This window comes from Entelurus aequoreus, linkage group LG06, assembly GCF_033978785.1.
Source record: "Entelurus aequoreus isolate RoL-2023_Sb linkage group LG06, RoL_Eaeq_v1.1, whole genome shotgun sequence".
In the NCBI taxonomy this organism is placed as follows: Eukaryota; Metazoa; Chordata; class Actinopteri; order Syngnathiformes; family Syngnathidae; genus Entelurus; species Entelurus aequoreus.
Genome location: NC_084736.1, coordinates 59,934,290 through 59,950,208, shown reverse-complemented (window position 1 = coordinate 59,950,208; position 15,919 = coordinate 59,934,290). Strand labels below are relative to the sequence as shown.

The 15,919-nt window shown below is 39.3% G+C and overlaps 1 protein-coding gene across 1 annotated transcript in view; it reads right to left on the bottom strand.

The window, feature by feature from the left end:
• Positions 1-507: 507 nt before the first annotated feature.
• hmcn2 (hemicentin 2) overlaps positions 508-15,919 on the bottom strand; it is a 185,769-nt gene continuing 170,357 nt past the window's right edge. The window contains exons 76-81 of the mRNA XM_062051110.1: positions 12,550-12,675; positions 9,194-9,322; positions 8,823-9,116; positions 5,598-5,717; positions 5,396-5,522; positions 508-4,067 (exon numbers count right to left, since the gene is read on the bottom strand). Coding sequence (XP_061907094.1) covers positions 3,689-4,067; positions 5,396-5,522; positions 5,598-5,717; positions 8,823-9,116; positions 9,194-9,322; positions 12,550-12,675 — 1,175 coding nt within the window. The 3' untranslated portion in view covers positions 508-3,688. The remainder of the gene's footprint in view (positions 4,068-5,395; positions 5,523-5,597; positions 5,718-8,822; positions 9,117-9,193; positions 9,323-12,549; positions 12,676-15,919) is intronic.

Here is a 15,919-nt window from a genome sequence, read left to right as displayed (position 1 = left end):
TTTGCACAAAGTGGTGACCCTCGCCCCATCCTTGTTTGTGAATGACTGAGCATTTCATGGAAGCTGCTTTTATACCCAATCATGGCACCCACCTGTTCCCAATTAGCCTGTCCACCAGTGGGATGTTCCAAATAAGTGTTTGATGAGCATTCCTCAACTTTCTCAGTCTTTTTTGCCACTTGTGCCAGCTTTTTTGAAACATGTTGCAGGCATCAAATACCAAATTAGCTAATATTTGCAAACATAACAAAGTTTTCCAGTTCGAACATTAAATGTCTTGTCTTTGCAGTCTATTCAATTGAATACAGGTTGAAAAGGATTTTCAAATCATTCTATTCTGTTTTTATTTACCATTTACACAACGTGCCAACTTCACTGGTTTTGTATATTAAAGACATAATAAGAAATATTTGCTGGTGCCACCAAAACCCCCAGAAATTCTACTTGCTAAAGTTGATTGCAACAAAAGGAGGTGAATGACAAAGTTTAAAAAGTGTTGTATTTTTTATTCCTGCACATACTCAAACATACAATTTACAATAAAATATTTGTAGGGTCAGCACTTTGTTCACTAAAAAAATACAAAAGATAACCTTTTTCCGCTTGTTATGTATATCAGCACCACAAGATCACACATCAGTATCGTGTTAAATGTCATGAAACGTAAAAGCTTTTTTTTTAATCCGCACCACACGACCAGGAAGTGCCTGTAAAAATGGTGTTCTTTGTAGAACTTCAGCACCAGTTGAATCACGCCCACTCAGGTTTGTGATACATCCAGAGAGGCACTTTAAAACATATTTACATTCTAAGAAAAATGCAAAGAGTACAAAAACACGTGGACACAACAGGTGGCTCAAGTAGTTGAAATAAATACTAAATATGGGAGACGTATGCAAATGTTGGAGAAACATTGTTATTACTAATAAACACACATTTCTCAGGGCTACTTGGGCATATGTTTTCTCTCATTAAACATTCTCCACTGGAAAATAACACACTTAAACACTGAAAGAGAGTTAAATTCTGCTTGTTTGTAAATCTCAGTGCTTACAGCACAGGTGTCAAACTCATCACCTGGAAAGATAGTGTGTCAAAACAGCATTTTATCATTTTTGATTCATGCATTAACATTTTCACCCATTTAAATGCAGTTCTAAGCTCGATATTGTTTGCTACAACAAGGTGTTCAACGTTTTTTTTTTTGTCATGAAAACCCTTTTCAAATTAAATTCTACACTAGCTGAAATTTAAGGGGCTTTTTTTTAAATTTATTTTGCCTATCAATCAATGATCAATCAATGTTTATTTATATAGCCCTAAATCACAAGTGTCTCAAAGGGCTGCACAAGCCACAACGACATCCTCAGTTCAGATCCCACCACACAACCAGATCCCTATCATTCACAACCATTATGAAAGACATGACGATTGATATTTTTTGTTTTTTTTTGCATTCGAAATATTAAATAAATGCCATCAAAAGTTCACTTACAATGCAATTCCGCCTATAAAGCCCTTAAAACAACACCCAAACACCTTTTATATACATAATGTAAGTATATATGTAATGTAGTAAGGGATATATTTATAATAACATTTAATATTTACGTATTTTGATCATTTTAAGCATGAATTTAAAAAATGCATCACATATGCTATTTATTTTCCTCATCATCACTGATTATTTACTCACTGCAGATTTTATGAGAGCCAACAAACATAATAAAACATCCCTTACTGTGCAACGTCTGCTGTCATTAAGATGACAGATGACATTATCTTCACGAAGAAAAGAGGTGGGGGGGACATAGCGTATTTTCGTGTCATCCTCGCCAGTTTCGGGCCCTATATGACTGTCAATTGGGGGTTAAATCACCAAAATGATTCCCGGGCGCGGCCACCGCTGCTGTTTACTGCTCCCCTCACCTCCCAGGGGGTGATCAAGGGTGATGGGTCAAATGCAGAGAATAATTTTGCCACACCTAGTGTGTGTGTGACTATCATTGGCACTTTAAGAAGTGTTCCAACTTGTCGGATTACCTACTCAGACTTCTTCTGTCCGGGTGAGATGCATGATTTATGATCTACAATAAACTTTGCAGGGATCAAGGAAGCGAGGAAGCAGCAGACCATTCGATGAGGCAAACATAGGGACACAAGGAAGTGATGACGGCGCCGCTATAAATAGCTCGTCTGTGTTAGCGCTTATAATAACAGTAACATTATTTTTTTTGCATTCGAAAATAAATGCCATCAAAAGTTCACTTACAATGGCGCCTATGGGAGCTGTGCAATTCCGTCTATAAAGCCCTTAAAACAACATCCAAACACCTTTTATATACATAATGTAAGTATATATGTAATGTAGTAAAGAATATATTTATAATAACATTTAATATTTACGTATTTTGATCATTTTAAGCATTCATTTTAAAAAATGCATCACATATGCTATTTATTTTCCTCATCATCACTGATTATTTACCCACTGCAGATTTTATGAGAGCCAACAAACATAATAAAACATCCCTTACTGTGCAACGTCTGCTGTCATTAAGATGACAGATGACATCATCTTCACGAAGAAAAGAGGTGGGGGGGAACAAAGCGTCTTTTCGTGTCGTCCTGGCCAGTTCCGGGCCCTAAATGACTGTCAAGAAGTGTACCAACTTGTCGGATCACCTACTCAGACTTCTTCTGTCCGGGTGAGATGCATGATTTATGATCTACAATAAACTTGCAGGGATCAAGGAAGCGAGGAAGCAGCAGACCATTCGATGATGCAAACATAGAGACACATGGAGGTGACCGCTATAAATAGCTTGTCTGTGTTAGCGCTTATAATAACAATAACAATATAATGGTTAATATTCAAAACACAAAATGTAAATGGAAGTTTGTTGGCGTTTTTTAATGGTTATTTATTGGATTTTATGGGTGAATTCGAGGTGCTCCTGGTGGCTCTAATGGAGCTTTTATTTACAAGTTAGAATGCATTAAAAAAAAAATTCCATCCGTCGTCATGTCTTTCATAATGATTGTGAACAATAGGCAAAATTCCCCCCAAAAAGTGCAGTTCCCCTTTAAATATCTACTTTTACACTTTTGACTTCTGATCCGAAGCACGTTTTCCATCACTTTGTTGGTAAACAAACAAAACAAGCGAAGAAGTAACTGTGTAATAGCCAGTTCCTCCAGAGTTCTACGGGTTTTTCGCTGCAGCATTTTCAAAAAGTTGCGGAACAATTTGTCCAGGGAGGCATTTGATTGGTTGGACGTTGTGTTCGAGCACCGCTGGGACAAACTCGATTGGTGAAAATGTCGATGATTGGACAAACTTGCGAGAGATTGGTTGAATTTGCGTGAATTGGTGCGATCGCAACATTGCAAAATCCTGGAAGGACTAACTTCTGAGGGCTGCGATATGGCCCCATGATGAACGTGAGTTTGACAACTCTGGCTTACAGGTAAATAATAGATGCATTGCACTTTCAATTTTTGGGGAAAATATATTTGGACCTATTCACTTCTCAGTACAAATGTTTAGTTCTTTGTGTTTTAGTCAGTCACAGATAGGAACACATCTGAGTGTTCACTGACTGACCAAGTCCTTTTTGTCGGACAGAGTTCTGGGGAACCGCCTTTGGTTTAAAAGACCTATATGGAGCAAAGTCACTTAGGATGATCAGTAGGGAAACGACGAGATGGATATGTAGATGATGAAAATACTCCGATAGGTCACACGACCCTGCTGCGAAATGGTTGTGGCCTGCACCTTGAGCCGCGTTAGACCCGGTCGGTCTAGAAGCTGCAGTGTGAAGATAATTCCCCTTCCTGCTTCGTCCCTGATGCCAAACATGCGGCCGCTTGGACCGGCCTCGGATTCTTGCTCCAGTATGAGAAAAGACGTGCTCTCTTGCAGGACGCCTGACTCCGAGAAAGCCGACAAACGTACCACGTTGTGATTGGCTGGTATGCCGGAGGGAAGAGTGAGGAGTTTGTACTGTAGGAGCAGAGGTGAACCTCCTGTGGCGCAGTCCCGAGAACATGGTCTGTAGCAAGTCCTTTTAACATAAGAGATAGATGTCAACCATTTTTTAAAAAATCTTAATTTATTATACAGTAGGAAGGTGATTCATATGGCCCCAGGTTTCCCAACTTTGACCAAGGGGTCAGTTGCTCTGTAGAGTGGCGCTTTCCATCATTTCTAGTAGAGATGTCCGATAATATTTTTCAAATTTAAGACAAATTTATATGTTTTTGGTAACACTTTAGTATGGGGAACATATTTTAAGTAACAAAGGCTTAATTTAGAGTTATTTGGACACTAGGGGAACATATTCTAAGTAATAAAGACTTAATTTAGAGTTATTTGGTTAAGGTTAGGGTTAGAGGGTTAGGGTTATAGGGTTAGGGTTATAGTAAGGCCATGCCGAATAAGGCATTAATAAGTACTTAATAATGACTAGTTAAGAGCCAATATGTTACTAATTTGCATGTTAATAAGCAACTAACTAATGGTGAATATGTTCCCCATACTAAAGTGTTACCATGTTTTTTTTACTGGTGCACAAAATGAACCGTGCATGAACATCACCTTGTTCAAACTACAAAACCAACACAGTGCATCAACTCACAACAAATTACACACCTGCAAACCAGTCTGCTGTTGCCGTATCCGTAATACGTCGATAGGGAGAAGTTTGTATTTACAGGATGAGTCGGGTGTGTTTTGACCTCCGCCGAACCCCTGAGCCCGACTCACCGAACCCCTAGGGTTCGATCGAACCCAGGTTAAGAACCACTGCTCTGGACTAAAGCTGTGTGTCTTCATTGTTTTTGTAGCTGTTGTTTTGAGGCATGTTTTAAAAAAAAAAAAAAGAATAATGCACTTTCTTAGACTTAGACTTTGTGAAAGTCAAAGTATAGTATAGTTGTATTGGGTATCAGGATTATCTCAGGGAGAGCATGTCCCAAATTCCAAGCTGACGTTTTGAGGCATGTTAAAAAAAATAATGCACTTTGTGACTTCAATAATAAATATGGCAGTGCCATGTTGGCACTTTTTTCCATAACTTGAGTTGAAGTTGTTACATTGTTTAATGCATCCAGCAGGGCATCACAACAAAATTAGGCATAATAATGTGTTAATTCCACGACCGTATATATCGGTATCGGTTGAAATCGGAATCTGTAATTAAGAGTTGGACAATATCAGAATATTGTATATCGGCAAAAAAGCTATTATCGGACATCTCTAATTTCTAGCAAACTGCATTGCAAAATGACTAACCCCACCCCGACCCTCATTCCTCTCACGCAAAATCCACCCAGGAATGGAGCCATATGAATTCCTTCCCTCCTGTACAATATCTCAATGTTCTGGATTTACCCTGGGCTTCTCCCACGCTGGTAGGATGCGGGGCAGGGAGTGTCCAGGCACTGATAACCTCCCCTGGTGTTGAAACACATCTGATTGTGGCCACACTCAACGCCTTGTTGTAAACACTCATCAATGTCTAGAAAGAGGAGGAGGACTTTAACGGTCGTAATCAAGGTAAATACATAATTATTACAAATGCATTTTCTGGTACCTTTACAGTTCCTGCCGTTGGGGAGCAGCTGGTAGCCTGGAGGACACAGACACTGGAAACTGCCAATAGTGTTTCGGCACTCATGTTGGCACGGCTTCCTGAGCAGACACTCGTCCACGTCTGCACAAAGAACAAGATAACGAGAGTAGGGTTGTCACGATACCAGAATTTCAGTCGTCGCTATTGATACCTGTACATTTCTAAGATTGTTGATACCCACGATATAAAAATAAAAATTGTCATTACTGCCACAAGTGGTGGAAAAGTGTATTACAACTGAGTACCATTGCGGCCCATACGGACCACAGCTGAGAAACAGATATTGTTGGCGGCCCAGCATCGGTTAAAAAATACTAACGTAAGACACACTTTAAGCTGTTACTTCCTTCCTCCTTTGTGTTCTTTGATGTTTCCATCTTGTTTTCATGGGTTCTAACTCTTTTTTTGTGGACTTTTTGAATCTGCACTGCAATCATATAATTTCTCCATTGTGGAATGAATAACGTCCATCCTAACCTATCCTTTCACTTTTTATGCGTACCTCAATAAAGTGGCAACACGGAGCTCTTCTGCTACGGCTTTCCCTGGCAGCATGTGTGTATTAGGTGTGTTGGCCAACTTGTCGCGCCAAATTAGCATTTGTGACAGGCTTGGACAAATACGTAAATGTATGGAAACGGTAATTATTTTCTGTAAGACAATAGGGTTCCCCCTCGGCACTAACTCGCGTGCCAAGAATTGACAGAGGCGCAATGAAAAAGGAGGATTACCTCCAAATTCTTCAGGACAACCTAAAATCATCAGCCCGGAGGTTGGGTCTTGGGCGCAATTGGGTGTTCCAACAGGACAATGACCTCAAACAGACGTCAAAAGTGGTGAAGGAATGGCTAAATCAGGCTAGAATTAAGGTTTTAGAATGGCCTTTCCAAAGTAAAGGCCTTAGTGGCCACATGCGTGGACAGCACCTTGTAGCTCTTATTTCCAAAATTGTGTACACTACTGAATTGGGGTCTTATGGCCGCTTATGTGGACACTTATACTGCCATCTGTTGGTGTCAGAAGAGTATAACATACAATGGAATTTGGGAAAAAAAAGTGTAAAAATAAGAATTAGCATGTCACTAAACATGAAGTACACGTTTGTGTACTTATGGACTAAGTACATAATATCAAAAGATGATTCTTAGTTTGTATTCTAATTAGGGTCCAATAAGCCCAAATAGCAAAGAGTAATAAAAAAAGCATGTAAACAAACAGCTTGCGCCTTAAGAGGTTAAACGTGTGGACAATGCTGAAGAAACAAGTCCATGTCAGAAAACCAACACATTTAGCTGAACTGCACCAATTTTGTCAAGAGGAGATATCAAAAATTCAACCAGAAGCTTGTGGATGGCTACCAAAAGCGCCTTATTGCAGTGATACTTGCCAAGGGACATGTAACCAAATATTAACATTGTTGTATGTATACTAGGGGTGTAACAGTACACAAAAATTTCGGTTCGGTATGTACCTCGGTTTAGAGGTCACGGTTCGGTTAATTTTCGGCACAGTAAGAAAACAACAAAATATAGATTTTTGGGTTATTTATTTACCAAATTTGCAAAATCTTCCACTAAAAATATTTTTCTTAGTGGAATATTTGATGTGAAGTAATCGGAACCTTGGATAGGTCAATAATTCATAATAACATTGATTTTAATAATAATAATAATAATACCTTGGATTTATATAGCGCTTTTCTAAGTACCCAAAGTCGCTTTACATGTAGAACCCATCATTCATTCACACCTGGTGGTGGTAAGCTACTTTCATAGCCACAGCTGCCCTGGGGTAGACTGACGGAAGCGTGGCTGCAATTTGCGCCAACGGCCCCTCCAATTCACCGGTGTGAGTGGCACCGGGGGCAAGGGTGAAGTGTCCCGCCCAAGGACACAACGGCAGCGATTTTTGGATGGTAAGAGGCGGGGAGCGAACCTGCAACCCTCAGGTTTCTGGCACGGTTGCTCTACCCACTACGCCATGCCGCCCCTTTTTTGATTCAATATTATGTTTTGAGCAATGACTGTTTGAAAGAAGAAAAAAACAGCTGTGTTTTATTAGTCAACATTGCAACTTTTTCTAAATTACATTTCACCTTTAAGCTTTTTTATTTCACTTTTGTTATGTTTTTTTTAATTTTAATAGTATTTTTAGAATGTGCCGTGGGCCTTTAAAACATTAGCTGTGGGCCGCAGATGGCCTCCGGACACCCTAGATAATAAAAAATGTAATCTGATAAATCTATGGATAAAAAGCAGAGCCTGGCGACGCATGCGCGTTTATCATAACTCTCTCGCTCTCTCTGTCTCTGCCCCTCCCTCGCGAATGCTGCTGCGCACCTCCACAATTTGTTTTGTTTTTAACCCCTTCTTAACCCTGAACGTACATAGAAAATACACGCAACCCTAACTCAAAATGCCGGACATTTGAGGCATTTAAGAAACTCCGCCCGGACAGCCCCGCATAAGAGGACATGCCCGGTGAAAAGAGGACGTATGGTCAGTCTATCGTAGCCCGTTAGCTGCTAGCATGCCGTGTGTTGTGCCTCGGTGTGCATTGTTTACACAACGTGCAGTACGCTACTTAATATGTCCGTGTGGAAACTCGTTCGGTACACCTCCGAACCGAAACGAAACCCTCGGACCGGAACGGTTCAATACAAATACACGTACCGTTACACCCCTAATGTATACTTTTGACCTAGCAGATTTGGTCACATTTTCAGTAGACCCCTAATAAGTTCATAAAAGAACCAAACTTCATGAATGCTTTTTGCGACCAACAAGTATGTGCTCCAATCACTCTATCACAACAAAAATAAGAGTTGTAGAAATTATTGGAAACTCAAGACAGCCATGACATTATGTTCTTTACAAGTGTATGTCAACTTTTGACCACGACTGTAATTTTTGCGTGTTGGTATCGAAGTATGATACTTTAGACAACCCTGTATCTGTAAGTACGCACTATACAGTAGTACTTGGTGGTGGCTCAAGACAATATGAAAATTGGGAGTGGTAGCTGAGATAGGCTCCAGCGCCCCCCCGCGACCCCGAAGGGAATAAGCGGTAGAAAATGGACTGATGGATGGGAGTGGTCACGTTCTAAGCACTGCTGGGCCCCATCGAATTCATCAAAGGCACGGCTAAAAATGTACTGCCCTAAAGGCTTTTGATGCACACTTACCAACACACGTGCCATCTTTGCTGGTGTATCCTACAGGACAGCTCTGCCTGGTAATGCGGGAAACTCCATGAGGGCGAGATAGAATCTGTCTGCCAATGGAAGACACCAGCTGTGGCCGAAGTCTTGCCCTCACTCTGGTTCCATTAGTGAAGGTCTGTCCCCTCTCCAGCCCCGCGCAAGAGCGCCCATCCCCGAGCAGGACGGTACCAGGTGGACACAGGCACCTGAAACTACCCGGCACATTGCGGCACTGATAGACGCAAGGACTTGGAGTCTGCAGGCATTCATCGACGTCTGAAATGTACAAGAGTTACTTGTAAGGTACGACACTCAGAGTATTTTCTTGGAAAGAGACAAACGCAATGTCTTACCCAAACATGGGAGGCCAACTCCCTGCGATCGGTACCCTCTGGGACATATACAACCATAACCGCCGAATGTATTCTGACAGATCTGTGAGTAGCGACACATGTGACTCCCATCCTGACACTCGTCAATATCTGGAAAGAAAAACATCCTATCAGCTTTATAATGACCAAAATACAGACTTCAAATGCACACAAAGCAGCACAGAGTAGTTCAGTTGGATGTGGTATGCAGTTTTTTGTGCATTTCCAGTCACAAAAGTTATGACAGTAACAAAATAAATGACCCATACCACATTTTGGCACCCTCCCCTACCACAGTGGAAAAGTACCTTTTTATATAATACACAGCAAAGCTGGAATCTAAACAGGATTAGAGTGCTGTACTCAAGGTTGAAAATACATTTTTATAACTAACAAGATATTTTTTCCTCCTGGGCACTCACTTTCTTAGACCAATTGACTTACCCTAAAAAATTTAGAAACGTCAAGACACATTCAAATTTGTGTTTAGCATAACGTAGCTATTTATTTTCAGAAATGTGCAACTCTGACAAAGGAAATATGGTAACGATGCTTGTGTCATCATGCTATAAACAATTAAAACACTCATGATATGAACTGAATGAGCACAAAATGAAAAAAGATACATTAAAAAACCTGTATCTATTTACTCACATACTGTACTACAAAAATGTGTAACACATTAAGCCCCTTTAAAAAATACTACCGAGAAAATTATGTCATATTGAGTACAAAACAAATTGTTGTGTTTGCAAACCTTACAAAAGCATATGTTTCTAGTAAAACTCACAAAGATACATTTTTTTAAGGCATTATTAGCCATGTTGCATGTTTGGTTTAGGAGTTTTGTGTGATTTTCAGATCAAATCCACTTTAAAATGGGATTCCAACTGAGGAATTGTTGAAAAAGCTGTAATTTCCCGCTAAAACGCGGCGCACAATCTCAGGAGCTCTCGCTAATCAACTCAAGTGTGTGTCGTCCATTTCCACGTCTAAATTAAATGATTGCCATTGAATTTAGAATCTATGTTTTATTGCAAAAACATCCCCTAGTATTTCCACATCCCAAGTTATTGTATAGAAATATGGGGAAGTAATGACAAAAGTATGCTTAATTCATTAATATATTCTAATATGTTTGTTATACCAAATTATATATTGCGAGAATCGGTGTGAATCAAGAATCGTTTCTGAATCGAATTGTTAACCCAAGAATCGGATTGGAATCGTGAGTTGTTTAAGATTTGTATTTTGATCTTATTGATCTCATTATGAATCACAATTTATTTACCGTTAATATTTGTTGATAATGTTATTGATTATTTATTTTTTTAAATTGAGCACAGGAAGTGAACAGATGTGTTAGAAACAGCTATAAAATGGAGAAGGGGTTGGATTAAATCAGCTCTGCTTCTTCCTACTTCTACTCGGACATGTAATTGGAAACTGGAAATATGTGATGTATCATATTGTAACTATGCATGTTCAAATTATATAAATAGCATACCCATAAATATCATTTTACTTGTTAAATGATTGCCACATTATGTTTCTTATTTTAGGTAATATATCTTAGGTTTGCTTATACATTACAAAGTACTTAATTTATACTTAATATAAGCAAACTATTAAAAAAAAAATCTTGCAAGACATGGTTTGTTTTTTGTGTCAGACATGCTTAATACGTTACATTAAGGAACGTTATAGTACTTTTGTACAATTCAACATGTGCGAAATGTGGTAGGGAGAAGTGGAGCTTAATGTAATTAAAAAATATTTTTATATTTTAGTAATCAATTGATTACTGTATTTTTCGGACTATAAGTCGCAGTTTTTTTCGTATTTTGGCCGGGGGTGCGACTTACACTCAGGAGCGACTTATGTGTGAAATGATTAACACATTACCGTAAAATATCAAATAATATTATTTAGCTCATTCACGTAAGAGACTGGACGTATAAGATTACATGGGATTTAGCGATTAGGAATGACAGATTGTTTGGTAAACGTATAGCATGTTCTATATGTTATAGTTATGTGAATGACTCTTACCATAATATGTTACGTTAACATACCAGGCACGTTCTCAGTTGGTTATTTATGCGTCATATAACGTACACTTATTCAGCCTGTTGTTCACTATTCTTTATTTATTTTAAATTGCCTTTCAAATGTCTATTCTTGGTGTTGGGTTTTATCAAATAAATTTCCCCCAAAAATGCGACTAATACTCCAGTGCGACTTATATATGTTTTTTTCCTTCTTTATTATGCCTTTTCGGCCAGTGCGACTTATACTCAGAAAAATACGGTAGTTTGTTCGATAAATTGTGTAATTGGATAATACACACTTTATAGTCTCAATGTGCATTTTAGGGGAAATAGTTAAAATAAACAACAGTTTGTCTGCTTGCCGTAACCTTTATTATTGTATCGAAAGAATGCACTTTTAACATGTGTACGTTGATAAAAATAATTCAAAAGAATAATCCTCTTTTTCCACACACAAAAGAGGCCTTGGAATTCGGAATTGCACTGTTCACACGGACATGAAAAAAATCTGATACAGGTCTTGTGTGAACAGGCCTATCTCCATGTACTCGTATTTAAAGTTTCAGGCACTCCATGCGGTCTAGATTTTATAACTTTTCATTATTTAGTTTCATTAAACAATTATTCGAAACAACATAATATTAATCAAAGCTTTTTTTTCCCAATCGAGTTAATCAATTTAATCGATTAATAAATGCAGCCCTAGATCCGATTTCTATTTCAGATATTTCATCTTGTTTAAATTTCAGTTTTTGCAGTTTAGGACAAACACAAAAGGCACCATTTAAAAAAAAGATGTGGATTCCAATGAGTCAATGCACTGCTTGCCTACACCGTCTGCTTAGGTTAGTGTGATGTCACACTGTTAACAAAACTATTATTATCTCTCACCCTGCTGTAGAAATACAACCCTGGTGAGGGTGTATATTTCCAACTGGTACACGAAGAGCCACATGGTGTTTTAAATGTGGTTTATTCTCTATTTGCTATTTGTGTTTTCTAGTATTTTCCTCAAAGCGTCTACTGACTTGCTTACGTGCAGGTAAAGCAGCAACTTAGGCTAAGCAATGTAACAGATATCCTGTGGAATCCGACTCTGTTACACAATATCAAATGCAGTGCCAACGGGATCATCCTCGTCTTCGCCCACTCAAGAATTTAAGTGTTTCCAAAATGTCTTGGAGCTTTCGACGAGCGTCTTGCATAATCTCACCCCTGTCGTGCAGAATGCTGGCCTGCCTGTAGGAATTCTCTCGATGAATGAAGTGAGGAAGCAGAGACACTCACCCACGCAGGCTCCGTTCTCTGCTTTGGTCATGCCAGCGGGGCAGCTGTCAAAACATTGGTACCCTCCGTCTGTGTTACGACACTGCTGGTGAGCTGGACATACGTTTCTCATACACTCATTGATATCTGTAAATGAATACAAAATGCCTGTTGTCAGGGAATTACAAAAGTACAGTACCAATATCCAATACTTAAAGGAGACCTATGATGAAGTTCTTTTTTTTTGACATATAAAATGTTGTTGCAATGTTGGATACCCATGTCAAAAAAAAGTATCTAGTTTTAGATGCCTCTGTGTTGTAGTCTTTTTTCAACAGTGGGCAATATGTGATGTCACAGATTGACGGATGTACATATGTGGTCATTCTTGAACATGAGCCGACACAGCTGAGACTTCTGCCTGGATTATTCCTTCTCGTTTCATGCCGTGCCGCCTGCTCTGATGTCTCCCCAACATTTTACATGAAGATGGGTCACGAGGTGCATAATTCACTTAATGAATTAAAACCGGTTCTAATTGCTGACAAGACAAAACTTATGCTGTTTTCCAAACATAGGAAGGTGCTTCAAACTCCCCCAGTAGTGTCCACTCTTGAAGGGAATGTCATAGAAGTGGTGCATGAATATAAATACCTTGGTGTTTTAATTGATGACTCTCTCATTTTTAATAATAATAATAATAATAATAAGTAAAAAGCACTTTACATTGAGTAAACAACCTCAAAGTGCTACAGTGTATTAAAAAAATAAAATAAAATAAAAAGATAATAAAAAATTTATAAAAATAAAAACTAGAACAGCCAAATAGCTAGAACTAGTATGTATATACCAAAAAAAGCCTTTTTTTAAAAGAAGAGTTTTTAAGCCTTTTTTAAAAGCATCCACAGTCTGTGGTGCCCTCAGGTGGTCAGGGAGAGTGTTCCACAGACTGGGAGCGGCGGAGCAGAAAGCTCGGGCTCCCATTGTTCGTAGCTTTGTCCTGGGAGGTTGGAGGAGGTTAGCCTGTCCGGAGCGGAGGTATCGTTTGGAGGATTTGGGTGTGAGTAGTTATTTGAGGTAGAGGGGGGGCATTTCCATGGAGGCACTGGTGGGTTAGTAGGGAGACTTTGTATTCAATCCTGAGTGGAACAGGAAGCCAGTGAACAGGAAGCCAGTTATGGATCAACTTGTGAAGAAACTAAAACTTAAATTGGGTTTTTTCTTCCGTAATAAGAGATGTTTTTTCTTTTGGTGTAAAAAAGCGCCTTTTCTCTGTCACATTTTTATCTGTGCTAGATTATATAAATGCTACTCATTCCTGTCTTCAGATGGACTGTCTGCCCCGCAGGATTTTGAGGACCAGTCATAGACAATTTAGAGTGAAAAGCAAATGTTATTTTCTCTCGTATACAAAACATTCTAACTTGGATTGTTTCCCTGGCTTCGAGACTCTCCCGAAGGACAGTGCGGCGAAGACACAACAAACTCTCTTCTTGTCTCTCATGGACACACACTTGTTGTTGTTGTCTTTGGACTTATTGGCTGCGCGACATCAATGCCGCGCAACAGAGACACACTGCAGGCTTACACACACACATGCATCCACAAAAAAATATACGCCACACACACATACCCCACCCCCAATCCAACGCCCTCGACACAAATCCCATAGGGATGATGGAAGGATGGGCAGCGCCTGAGAGCTGCGGCCCTACCACCATGGCCCCCTCCTCCCCTCTGTTGCTAGATATCTCGAAATGTACGTTGTAATATGTATATGTGCTTTTTCCCATCTTTTACGGGGCGGCTTGTGGCGACTCATCAGCGTTCCTGTTCTGTAACCCTATACACAGTTTGTTTGTCTAATCTTGAACCGGTTTGTGCTGAAAACAAAGTTTTGTTGTACTTGTGCAATGAAAATAAAGACCTATCCTATCCTATCCTATCCAGATGGTGGACTGTGTTTACCATGCTTCTTCAAGGTTCATCACAAACTGTCGAGCCATAACACACTACTGTGACTTGTACTCTCGATTGGCATGGCCTTCTATGTCCACTAGGAGACAGTGCCATTGGTACACTTTTATTTACAAGGCTCTTCTGAGACTATTGCCCGAATATATTTGTGCATTGATTTCACAGGGAAGTACGGACTCTTATGCACGGAGATCCAATGATCAGCTGTTGCCCTCTGTCCCTTTTGCTCGCACTGAGCTAGGGAAAAAACGTTTGTCTATGCAGCTCTTGTGCTTGGAACATGTTACAAAGAGACTAGAAGCTGACTGTATTTTTTATCCTTAAATGCTTTTAAATCTAAACTGAGCGCATTTGAAGGAGCCTCAGTTATCTGTAACTGTTTTACTTGATGTCCATCCTGTCATTTTAATGTGTAATGTGAATGTGATTTTATGTGTAACTTTGCTGCCTCTTGGCCAGGACTCCCTTGAAAAAGAGGTTCTTAATCTCAATGGGATTTTTTTCCAGGTTAAATGGGGAAAAAAAAATCTGACAATATTGGATTAGCCGCTAAAGTGATAACTCAATTTAAGGTTATTTTGAGATAAGACATATCTCTCTGCTGATTGTTATATTTTAAGTTGCAAGCATCTTCGCCAATAGTTGTGTAGTGGATTGTCCGACGCTTAAACAGGCAACAAAAGTAGTTTAGTACAACAAATTTATTTACCCATTATCAGAAGTGCAGGTTGAATTAAGTTGGCCGTGCAGACAGACCACATGTTACTCCGGAGTAAACAAGACACACACAAGCCAAAATCACTCTCGAGTTCCGGTCTTCTGCCATTTTTTATATGTCTCTTGTGCGTCATTGTTTGTTATCTAAATGCGTCGATGTCTTGTTGTTTTCCCTATCTGTTCCATAACAACTCGAATCCTTTAGACAGTCAACACATTCTGTAGACAGGTTGGCACGACTTAATATTCACTTTTGTCCCACAACTGGTCCATTCAATGGCACAAAATACAAGAGAATTGAAAATGAGCGGACATTCTTAAAAGACAAGAAATATAGGTCAAAAGGTCAGAAATTCTACGACATTCTACGACTAAGGCAACTATTGCCTTAGCTAATGCCACATTAAACCCTGTAAGATTTGCCCAAAACATCTGATCTTACTTATAGCTAGATATCGACATAACTTTGTCTACCAACCACTGGAAAGAAGAAAGTGAGTGTGAAGGACAGTGCCAGTGAGAAGAAGTGGATATTCATTGAATTAAATAAATGACCGTGCGTTTCGCCAACTTGGGGAAGTAATTTGAGTGTATCACTGCTGGTCTTCATCATACTGAAGCAGAATGATTCTAACGCCAGCCAAGGACAATAAAATAATATCTAAACAGCAGACATGTATCAATGAAAATATGGAAA